The 12696-nt window shown below is 40.1% G+C and overlaps 1 protein-coding gene across 13 annotated transcripts in view; it reads left to right on the forward strand.

The window, feature by feature from the left end:
* The window catches only part of SLC16A7 (solute carrier family 16 member 7), a 475851-nt gene extending 464337 nt beyond the window's left edge, over positions 1-11514 (forward strand). For all 13 annotated transcript variants that reach the window (XM_069229066.1, XM_069229064.1, XM_069229065.1 and 10 more), the window contains one exon: positions 7428-11514. In XM_069229066.1, coding sequence (XP_069085167.1) covers positions 7428-7699 — 272 coding nt within the window. In that variant the 3' untranslated portion in view covers positions 7700-11514. The remainder of the gene's footprint in view (positions 1-7427) is intronic.
* Positions 11515-12696: the final 1182 nt, after the last annotated feature.

Here is a 12696-nt window from a genome sequence, read left to right on the forward strand (position 1 = left end):
CACATTATTCTTATTTCCAATTTCTCATCTCAGTACAGGTAGATGTTTTTAGATTCTTCTGCTCTCCACCATCAAACTGTGCTTTGACATAGCTATTTCTTGCTTTGACACAAATGTATCTCCTTACACAGACTCCAAATACATTTGAATATCTTCCTTTAATCCTTCCGCTGTATTGATGGTTCCTGCAGTCTTTGAAAGAACATGGGTGTTGTATCATTGACTAAATCTAATTATTATTTTACATTTTGAACACTGGAAAAAATATTTTTTATAGCCACGGTTGTCACCAAAGATTTTTGACCAAAAGCATGTGCTATGAAGGTAAAATAGTACTAAGTATGTAATGAACAAACATACCAAGTTATTCACTGTTCTTCAGTTGCCAGTTACCCACCTTCCTTTCAGGTATCACCAGTATGGGGGCCACATTCGTCTTCCATCTGAACTGTGTAGTTACCGCAGTCACTTCTTTGTTTTCATGATTTTAAAAAATGCAAGAAGATTAAATGGTATATATCCACCATAGCATCTTACAGTAGACGAGTAGACTAAGCATAAATACAACCACATACACATTTGTGCTTTCCTTGTGCACTTTCAGCATACATGCAAGACTCTAATGCAGGATAGGTAATTTGTTGGGCCAATTGCTTGGACCTTCATAAGGTTTAATGTACACCCTCACTGTATTTGATCAGGCGGACACAAGAACAACTGCTCATTCCACCAGATGCTTGGGCTTGTGAAGCACCACCTGCTTGTTGATTCTCACTTACATGCTAACAGATAAAGTGCCATCTTACCAGTTGAGTCACAGTAGTTCCAAATGAGTTGGCATGATTGGGAAAATGCAAGGGACCAAAGGACAAAGTAAACTTCAGTGGTGCTGTCCAAAGCCACCTCTCACTATGTCACCACTGAAACAATAAATCCCTCTCACATGCTGGTGATGTGCTTCCATTTACAGGGCCATGATAGCGTGCTAAAGCCAGGAAGTTCTTTGAAACCATCAAAAAACATTCTATCAGAACCCAGAGATTCATCGTAGAAGTTCATAGATCCAGCCACAAGGAGCAGCTAGATCCCAATGCAAAACATAAACGTAGGCACATTGTCAGTACATTTCTGTACCTGTACTGGAACTAAATGGCAATTTGAGTAGCAGATTAGGTGAGACCTTTCCTGCCATGTGTGAACAAAAAGAGCCATAAATAAAAAAAATGCATATTTGTATAGATAAAGTCAATCACACAGAAGAAACTCGTGCTCTGGCACCTACAGGTGATCTCCCCTGTACCTCTTCAAATGTTCAATTCTTCCTAATAACAAATGTAGTCATTCTCATCTGGTCATACATTAATATTTTCAAGCTCACAATAAAGTGGTGTTTCTACTCAGTCATGGGCAAAACCAGCGTAAAGAGCCCTGATACGCCCTGTCCTTCGCAAACTGAAATGTGGTCCCACCTAGAGATCACCTGCAAGAAACTTGTACTCTGGAACCTATATCATCTTACTTCATGTATCACTGTTAGAGGAACAGGAAATTCAATTTGTAGTCACATGCCATGACAAAAGTCCCATTGGGGACAAAACACATGTCAGCTGAGGATCATATACTTGATTGGAAGCGTGTGAATATAATAAAGACTAAGAAAATATATTGCATGGCCTTGGACTTATGGACTGACTTTTCTGTTCACTCTTCATCATTTGGTACGTTCAGCAGTCATTCAGATTTTGGTCCACTCACCACAGCATACAGCAAATGTCTCTCTTGCAGTCATTGCCTCTCTTGCAAAGTGAGTGTCAACAGTTTGCCTGACCATGTGCATATGTGCCTAAAAAGAAATATGCTTCAGTGCCAGAGCCCAATACGCAAAACATCACTTTGTCTATAATTTTTCAATAGGATTAATTATCCTTTTTATTTTGTATTCATCTTTGTGTGTCTAAACCATGCCTTCAATTTACAGTAAGTCATAATAATCATATTTCCTTTGATGTGCATTAAAAACAAAAAGGTTTTGTATATGTGAGTAAGTGCACTTGGCTGCCGGGGAGCTCATGTACTTTTCTATTAAAATGACATGGAAAGGTAAGAATAGGGCAACATATTTTTCTTCTTTTTACTTCTTAGCCTATTCTTACCATTCAAAAATAAAGAACGGTAACAACTGCATGCTAGGCCTATCGACTTCATAAACTTGTTCTATAAGCTGCTAAAATATGAAGTGTATTCTCTCGGAAATCAGTGTCTTTGAAGCTGAACCCTGCTGCTCTGTTCATTCAGAGCTACACTGATTACTCAGCCTCTAAATCTAACAGGGACAACAAACACAAGTATCTACAAGTTACAAGATGTAATGGGAAATGTGCTTTGCAAAACAAAATGTTTTTTATACATTACCCATGGCTTTTTACAGAGGACAGGACCAATAGAATTGTCAGGAACTTTTGGCAGGTTTGTTTGTTGTGCTTTGTTATGTTCTGCCTTTCAGTTTCAATGTTGCATGTAAAACGATCAAGGAGGGTGGTTGTGACACCTTTATCCAATTACCACGGGGACTATGAGATAGTACCCACCATTTTTATTAGTAAGCTTTGACACATTCTCAGGAGAAGTGACATGCATGTCTGTATTTATGTTTACTTACTGTGCGAGGATTTGTTGTGTACTATCTCAACGTATGACATGATAATTCAGCAAGCTTGCATGGTCTAACAGGTTTATTTAGTAATTGTTTTAGTTAGAATTTACGGTTTATGTTTTAGCATTTTTGCTTACAGAAAGTATACAGGATTACACAGGAAGTGAAGCAACTCATGAGACAAATTTCAATTAATTCTTAAAGGGTTTAGGACCTGAGGTTGTATTTCCGACACCACCTCTCCGCAAATGTTCGCTTAAATGAAAAATGCCCTGATTGCTTACTATCTATTTACAAGAGCCCATGAAGTATTCTGAGGCCCTGCATGTATTAGCTTTGTTACTTCCACAAATCGCACAACGGCTTTCGCTCTGAACAGGTCACATATCGTAGGATATTTTAATTCATGTTCAAACCACTTTAGATTAACATTAATGTGAAAAGTGGTTCTGTTTACTATGTGCATTTTGTGCTAGTGTTCATTTTTAAACAAATGTGTTGGGTCCACAAATTGCCTTGCATATCCACATCTGCGCCTGTGCAGAATCAAAACTAGAGTTATGCCGGCGTGAATGGCTGATTTCAGAACAACCCCTTTCACTGAGGTGGTTCGAAATTGATTAAAGAAGCCCGATATGGCTTCAGGATTATGCTACCCCAGTATTTTGTGCTCGCAGATTGAAGTGCAGCTGCCACGTGTTTCAGAGGAGAGCTCTGGAACTGGCACATTTTTATTTACAAATTAAGCACTGCTCTTGCCCTTTATCGCAGTGTTGAAATAGTGTACTGTAGCCACAGAGGAACGCATAGTGCAAACAGATGACAGAAATGGCCCTTGCCTGCAGTACCGACATCTTATACAACCACTCACAAAAAGTGTTAGTGGTGAAGAGCAGACTTGCTTTACTACCCCTAACTTAGGAGTAGAACTGTCATTAAGTGCAGCAATATGTGCAGGTCCCATATATTACTATGATTGACATGGTGCGCGACAGGATCCTGTTGTTACCAGGAACTCTCTTATCTCTATCGTCTTTCCTGAGATCTATTGCATATTGGAGTAAGCAGTAGTTTTCAGATTCTGTAATATGGAGGGATCCACCTGTAAATGAGCACTTGATACCATAAAATGTGGCTGCATATTTGTGAAGATAATTTGTGTTTCACAGCTTTTCTGGCTCGGGTCCAGTGTGTTAACATGTTCTCTTCATAGTGCATTACATATGTGCCTAGAAGAAAAGTATGCTTTGTCCTCAAGTACATAAAGAGTGTTCTTTTGATGTGGGTTAGCAAACCTATTTTGGGGTTTCAGTTTGTGGACTGTCTAAAATTGGTTCACTAATTGTACTAATAGGGGAAGGAGGACATTTGTAACTGTCTCAATACGACTAAATTTTTCCCAAACTGCTCTTCTTCCATTGTTCTTCACAGACATTACAGATCCATGTAATACGATACTTCCTTAGCTAAATGTCAGCACTTTACATAGTTAGCAAACGGGTTGTAATGGTGGAAGTACCGCTGCATTTGAAATTTGTAAGGAGAATGAAGGCCTACTGTTTACCCATGAAACATTGATTGCTTATTCTAATTGGATTTTTGTTTGTCAATGCCCCACTAAAAAAATTGTAAATCTTTTAGGTTGAAGTAGATGGCCAAAATTATTTTGTATCTGAAATCACCAGATCATAACACATTATGATATTAAGGAATGTCACCAGTGACTAAAAGCTTGGATAGCATTGGAAGTAATCCACTTTCTTCCATTAACACAGTTTCAGTTCTCAAGTCCAAAGGTGTCCTCATGTATACAAACTAGGTGGTTGAGGTACTTAGGTTGCCATGCTAACTGGGGTACCAATTTCAGGAATGAAATAAGTCAAAAACTGAAATTTAAAAACATTTAATAAAAAAATTGATTTCTGAGGTGATGATAGCTTGGTTCACTGGAATGCTAGTTGGTGGGGACAAGGCTAAGACTGCCCCTGCACATTTCATTTTTAACTGAATAAAAAACACAAAAGATAACTAATCTCTGGCCACGGATATGGCCAGACATGGGTCCCTTGCTCACTGTGCCATAGGATCCACAGTAACCCTCACTGACAAGGGCAGGGTAGACCGAAACCAATGTTGCTTGTGCTCATGTCTCAAGGAGTCCTTGCCTGGCAGTTTAGGATGGAATGTTTCCATAAGGAGCTGGGTCAGGAATGATTTGCACACAGTAGGCCTTTGTTTATAGTGGCACAGTGTGCAAAAAATGATGGACTGAAATGCTACCTGTTAGAAATGGGATCTTTGGTTGACAGTCAGGTTACCCCCTGTTCAAGCAAGGACCCTCACTCTAGTCAGGGTAAAGGAGAATCACCCTCAGCTAACCCCTGCTTACACCTTTGGTAGCTTGGCAGAGCAGTAGGCTTATCTTCAGAGTGCTAGGTGTAAAGTATTTGTACTCACACACAGAGTAACTTAATGAAAACACTTTAAAATGACACAATATAGGTTTAGAAAAATAGAAAATATTTATCTATACAAAACAAGACCAAAACTACAAAAATCCACAATACACAAGTCAAGTTATCAATAAAAAAGCAAAAAGAGTCTTTAAGGAGTTTTAAACACACACTAACACTGTTAGCGTGAAAAAGTACCTTGGGTGCATCAAAAATAACCCTGCACGGGCGAGTGTGCGTCAAAAAGGGCTTGCGATGTGTCGATTCCACTCAGGAGCGGGACCTTGCATCGTTTTTCCTTTCGTCGGGTCAGGCGAGTCGTTCATTCTCTCCACAGGAGTGCGATGCGTCGATCGGGTCAGCATTCTCGGGTCGGGCAGGCCTTGCGTTGTTTTTACAAACCCAGCGGTACTTGCGTTGGAAATCCAGCCGCACGATGATCCAAAAACCACGCAGCGGGGGTTGCGATCTCCCAGCCTCCGTCAGCGATGCGGAGCATCATTTCTCCTGCTCCGTGTTTCGATTTTCCGACTCGGAGCCGGTGGTGCGTCTATCCTTCAGCCGCGTCGTTCCTTCAGCCGCAGACCGGAGTCACGTCAATCTTTTCCTTGCACTGTGCTCTGTGCTTGTTTTTTTTTTTTCTTTAGGCTGCCAGCTTCTCCTTTCAGGGTCCCAGGAACTGGATGGGCACCACAGGGCACAGTAGGAGTCTCTCCAGAGACTCCAGGTACTGGCAGAGAGAAGTCTTTGCTGTCCCTGAGACTTCAAACAACAGGAGGCAAGCTCTAAAACAAGCCCTTGGAGAGTTCCTTATCAAGATGGAAGGCACACAAAGTCCAGTCTTTGCCCTCTTACTCTGGCAGAAGCAGCAACTGCAGGATAGTCTACAAAGCACAGTCACAGGCAGGGCAGCTCTTCTTCCTCAGCTTTTCAGCTCTTCTCAAGGCAGAGGTTCCTCTTGTTTCCAGAAGTGTTTCTAAAGTCTGTGGTTTTTGGTGCCCTTCTTATACCCACTCTCTCCTTTGAAGTAGGCCTACTTCAAAGTAAAGTCTCTTTTGAATGTGAAATCCTGCCTTGCCCAGGCCAGGACCCAGACACTCACCAGGAGGTTGGAGACTGCATTGTGTGAGGGCAGGCACAGCCCTTTCAGGTGTGAGTGACCACTCCTCCCCTCCCTCCTCCCCTCCCTCCTAGCACAGATATCTCATCAGGATATGCAGGCTACACCCCAGCTCCCTTTGTGTCACTGTCTAGTGTGAGGTGCAACCAGCCCAACTGTCAAACTGACCCAGACAGGGAATCCACAAACAGGTAGAGTCACAGAAATGGTATAAGCAAGAAAATGGTCACTTTCTAAAAGTGGCATTTTCAAACACACAATCTTAAAATCAACTTTACTAAAAGATGTCTTTTTAAATTGTGAGCTCAGAGACCCCAAACTCCACATGTCCATCTGCTCCCAAAGGGAATCTACCCTTTAATCAGATGTAAAGGTAGTCCCTATGTTAACCTATGAGATGGACAGGCCTTGCAACAGTGAAAAACGAATTTAGCAATATTTCACTGTCAGGACATATAAAACACATTACTATATGTCCTACCTAAACCATACACTGCACCCTGCCCTTGGTGCTATCTAGGACCTACCTTAGGAGTGTCTGACATGTAAGAAAAGGGAAGGTGTAGGCCTGGCAAGTGGGTACACTTGCCAAGTCGAATTTACAGAAAAACTGCACACAAAGACACTACAGTGGCAGGTCTGAGACATGATTACAGAGTTACTTATGTGGGTTGCACAACCAGTGCTGCAGGCCCACTAGTAGCATTTGATTTCCAGGCCCTGGCACCCCTAGTGCATTTTACTAGGGACTTACTAGTAAATCAAATATGCCAGTCATAGATAAGCCAATTACATATACATTTTGTAAAGGAGCACTTGCACTTTAGCACTGGTTAGCAGTGATAAAGTGCCCATAGTAACAAAAACAGTAAAATCAGAGTCCAGCACACATCAACAACCTGGGGAACAGAGGCAAAAAGTTAAGGGAGACCACGCCAAGGATGAAAAGTCTAACACTACCCGAATGTTGGCCTGTGTGTAGGCTTTTTGCAAGCATTCTCCCGTCACCCTTTGTGTGTAATTTGTAATTGAATAATCACTAAGTGATCACTGCTGTCTGAAAACTAGAACTGTTACCGTGAATCTCATGTCGTGTTCCAATGTCCATGCATTATTAATGTAAGATATTTAGAATGTATTCGAGAATTAAGAATCTAAAACTAATTGAATGATTCTAAAACTTTTATTCCTTGCTTTTCAGGTTGGATGGTGGATATAACAGGTGACTATAAGTACATGTACTTTGCATGTGGAGTCATTGTAATTATTGCCAGTATATGGCTCTTCATTGGGAATGCTATCAACTACAGAATGTTGGAGAATGAAAGGAAAATTGAAGGTGAAAAGAAGAATCAAGACGCTAAGGCAGATATTAAAGAAACGGAACCTCTGACCAGTAATAAAAATGATGATCTTTCCTTAAAGCCTGCCAAAGATGTTGATGATCCCCCATCAAAAGAAACCAGTATTTAACACAATACAGATTGCTAACATGCCGTGACTCTTGCTGGGAGTATTTTACTGACGAAAATGTGCCGTTTGGGGAAAGAACATTAAGGAACAGCAGAGATACAAATGAAACACAACTCATCATGCTTTTAATTTAAGGGGGTGGTGGATGCGGCTGTAATAGGCAATTTTTCAGAATGTAAAAAACAATAAATCTTCAATTACCACTCGTATTGAAAAAGCAGAAATAAGATATTTCTGCATTTGAAGAGTCTTCAGTATTTCAAGAGGTCTGCATAATTTAACAAATGCCTACTGCTTGCCTCGGAAAAGACGCAGAGAAAGACATATTTACCTATCAAAATTAGCTTCTATATCAGATTCATGAAACATTTGTTTAATTAAAAACAATGGCCATTGGTACAATTTGCAGTGTAAAGATTGACATAATCCTTTTTTATCTTATTTGAAATTGTATCCTAGTGTTAGGATTATACTTATAATCTTATGTGTTATAATAAAGTCACATTGGAGCTGGCAACAAGAATCATGGACAGCAGCTCTCAAGTGTACGTCAGTGTCTACATTCAAGCTGCTGAACAGATTGGGAGTCCTTGCAAATTTCTCTTCTGAGCCATCATCAACTTTCACAGTTTACTGCATCACAGGTCTTTTGCAAAAAAAGAAAGAAAAAAAGAGAGATTTAAAGGCAATAGGTTATTTTGAGGGGCATGTGCCTTTTACAGATGGGGTCTTAACCAAAGCCTCGTTTTAGTTATAGTACAATCAAAACAAAATTTAAATCATAAAACGTTTTGCTTTCGCAAAGATTCTTCAGTGTTTGGGGCTTCACTAGCAGGTATACAGTTGTGAAGTTTTTTTTCACTGTTCTGATCCTGTGTGTGTAACAACCAACCATTTTTTGTTTCATGTGGCAGCATATATGTTTGAATTAAATAGTGTCTACCTGTGGAACAGAACATTTTATTTGTTTTGCATTAATTATGCTCTCGATTATGTTTCACTTTAGAAATATTTGAGTAGTCTTTCATTCTTAAAGTCCCATCCACACGCATTACAGCTGATCACATGACTAAACCTGTAATTTACAGTTACATTTTGGCATGCAAGTAGACACAGCTGGCAAAGTTAAGTGAGGTACTTCAACTGAGATTCTTCTGAAATGTCTAAAAGAATACACAATGAGAGAAATCCTTAATGGTGTGCCACATTCCAAGTATATCTTTAAGATTTATGGCAAGCAAGTTGGTAACAGAGCAATGACACTCTGGCCCTCATTACAACATTGGCGGGCGGCGGTTGTAACCGCCGTGTGGCCGCCAATGCGGCCGCTCCGCCCGCCGGCCCTGCGGGGATGTGGGCCGCAACATGGGAGCCGGCTCCAAATGGAGCCAGCGGTGTTGCGGCCGTGCGACGGGTGCAGTTGCACCCATCGCTCTTTTCACTGTCTGCAGAGCAGACAGTGAAAAGCCGCATGGGGCCCTGTCAGGGGGCCCCTGCACTGCTCATGCCAGTGGCATGGGCAGTGCAGGTGCCCCTACGGGCCCCGCGACTCCCCGTACCGCCAGCCTTTTCCTGGCGATTCAAAACGCCAGGAAAAGGTTGGCGGTAGGGGGACTCGTAATCCCCTGGGCAGCACTGCTAGCAACGCTGCCCTGGTGGATTACTACGGCCGGGGCCATTGTGGTGGGAAACCGCCGGCCCCGGCGGTGCGACCGCAGCGCTTCCACCGTGGTCGTAATGACCCTGGAAGCACCGCCAGCCTGTTGGCGGTGCTTATGTCATTTCAGCCCTGGCGGTCCTGTACCACCTGGGTTGAAATTACCCCCTTTAACTGCTTCTCTCCAATGAAACCTTGATTTTGGTTTAGCTTCCACGCTGGCTGCATTTACTCTGGAAATCCTGCTCTGCTTTTAGAACTCAGACAATTACCATTTCCTAATAATGATTTCCTGAAGTTTCTGTAATGCAGTGGATGTCAAGAGGATACCCCAAGATCATCTCTGGGATCAGCTCCAGTGGGTGAGGCAGCTAGAGAACCTAGAAAAAATAGCTGAAGTCTTACAGATCAGTAGAAGTTGAATAAAGAGTGCTTTGATTTGCTTAAAGCAATGCAAGTGAAGCATTCACATTTGTGAACAAATATGCATTGATATATTTCAGAAATGTGTGCTTTCTACATGAGTCTATTTAAGAAAAATACTACTAGAGGTGTTAGGCGAGGTACCACAATACAAGGAATAAACCCAAATTTAAAAGAAAGAATTTGTACTTTGCTTTCACTTTGTTAGTGGTTAAAACCATTTCATGATAGATGACAAGAGTGTATGTGTGTTCACTCCATGAATGTGTGTATGTACCCATATGTATGTCTATCTATCTATCTATCTATCTATCTATCTATCTATCTATCTATCTATCTATCTATCTTTGTATTTATCAGTATGATTGTCTAATTGAATATTGTCATACGTTTGAATATTTGCTGACCAATTCCAATATACAATTCTTATTTATTTAGTGTAAGCCTTTTCAAATATGAAATAGAAGCGAAACCATTGAAAACACTTTTAGCATTGGTCAGTTCTTCACAAAAATCCAAATACGTTTTGTTATATTCTCTCTTCCTCAATGTAAGAATCCACAGGTAAGTACTTAATTCCAATAAGCTTCACCAGATTCACAGATAAGTTTATATGAGGAATATCAGCTTCTCTGAAACTCTGCTGATTAGGTTAATGTAAGATTTTACATGTATGTATGTTTTTCTTTTATTCTTGAGGTACAACATCATTCTCCCTATGGAGACTTCCCTTTCCAAATCATTCTTGTAATGCGCTTGAGTCTTCAGGACACACATTTAGAGGTGCACATGAGGGAAGTGCACAGTAAATGTGCGTTCACCCTAAAGGATTACAAATGTGAGTGTTCACAAAAGTTGCATTGATTTCGTCCCTTATACTTCACTCATTTCCTCTCTATAAAGTGGATTCCACACAGAATGTAACTGACATCTCTGTGCACACCTTGACCATGCTAATCTAGAATGTGACCAGAATGTATGTTTCTTTAACGCCTGAAACTGATTTTCATTCATAAAATGTGCCATGAGTTGGGCTCAGTGAGGCTCATCCATTCCAAATCATTTAACTGAGCTTCGTGTTTCTTATTAAAACACTTTGCATTTACATCACAGGCCTGGTCGTAAGCTTTATGTTTATTTATATGGCATGTTTATGCTCCAAAGTGTCACAGATTCATAGATTAGAATAATCTTCTTTGACTCTTCTAGGAAAATGTAAGTCATTTGTAGTGTAATACTTCTAAGAAAGCAAATCTAATCAGTTTTGAATTATTTGACTAGTTTTAACACAGTGTAATGAAAGTGCATTGCTTTCGATGTTTTTTCTATGCTCTAATAGTAAGTTAATCTCGGGTATTCCATAGGAAGCAAATCAAAGTGTAATTTTTCATGTTAGATTGAGGCATACAAAGATCGTTTCACACCTTTATGCTATGTTTGCGGATGTTTGTATTCTTATTTTTTTCTACCTGCCAAATTTCTAGAATATAGTTTTTTGGGATGCAAAAAGCATATTTAACGAAGGACATTTCAATACTCTGTTCCTGCTTTATCTTGTGGTGGGAATGCTGTTGGCTAAAAGTAGTGTATTTAAAAGTAGCATCTCCATAGCCTGTGCCTATTGATGTTTGAGAAATTATGTGACTGTATCTGTCAAATTTGTGTGGTTGAGAAAGTATTATGGGCATTCAAAAAATGTACTATGAAATTAAACGTACCTTTTATATAATGATAATGAAGCTTGATTTGATCAGTCTCTATGTTTATGATGTGAGTGTGGTATATAGATATTTTTGTCCTCCATAACAAAAAAAAAAGAAGAAGAATTCAGTTGTAATACCTTTATACTCCACATCTCTTCCTTTTATGTTATGAATGTATTGTATTGTATTCTTCTCCATCAGAAATTTAGAAATGATTTATTTATTTTATACACTTGTTTTTCATTATTCCAAACTAATACTTCATAATATGTATTTAAATTTTTCAGTTAAGTCAATTGCTCTTCAAAAGTATGTATTTTATGTCCCTTATGTAATGTTAATTATCCACCGACATATTCAGACCTGTTTTATATATATATATATATATATATATATATATATATATATATATATATATATATATAGTTAGAAATGGGGTCTCTACTTGGCAGTCAGCTTACACCCTGTCCAAGTAGGGACCCTCACTCTAGTCAGGGTAAAAGAGATACACAGCTCAGATAACCCCTGCTTATCCCCTTGGTTGCTTGGCCCAAGCAGTCTGGCTTATCTCAGAGGCAATGTGTAAAGTATTTGTACTAACACAGACAGTAACACAGTGAAAACACCACGAAAGGACTCCACACCAGTTTAAAAAAATAGCCAACATTTTTCTAAATCAAACAAGACTAAAACAAAAAAATGCTACATACACAAGCAAAGGTATTATTTTTTTAAAGTAAAAAGAGTCTTAATCCAGTGAAATCAATGGATGTGTTGTTTTAGCACAAAGTACCTGCTATGCATCAAAAATAAAGCTGCACGAGCGAGTGTGAGTCGGAAAAGCAAACAATGCATCGATTCCTTACTTGCACATGATGCTCTGCATCGATTCTTTGCAGGAAAGGGATGCGTTGATTTCCGGACAAGCAGCCTCAGGTCCATGCGGTAACATTGAAGATTTTGACAGCCAGGTTTGATGCGTGGAAAATGCTGACACACTGTGCGAAGGGTTATGCGTTGAGAACAAGAGCTGTGTTGTTTCTCCAGCCGTGAGGCAGGCGCTGTGTCGAATTTTCAGCCACGGGACAGGGGCACCCACGATTTTACTGATGCGCACACAGTGTTGTGTGGATTTTCCCTTGCAGGCTACCAGCTACCAATTTTATGGGCATAGGGACTGGATTTGGCACCACTTAGCAAGTCAGGACTCTCAG

This window comes from Pleurodeles waltl, chromosome 4_1, assembly GCF_031143425.1.
Source record: "Pleurodeles waltl isolate 20211129_DDA chromosome 4_1, aPleWal1.hap1.20221129, whole genome shotgun sequence".
In the NCBI taxonomy this organism is placed as follows: domain Eukaryota; kingdom Metazoa; phylum Chordata; class Amphibia; order Caudata; family Salamandridae; genus Pleurodeles; species Pleurodeles waltl.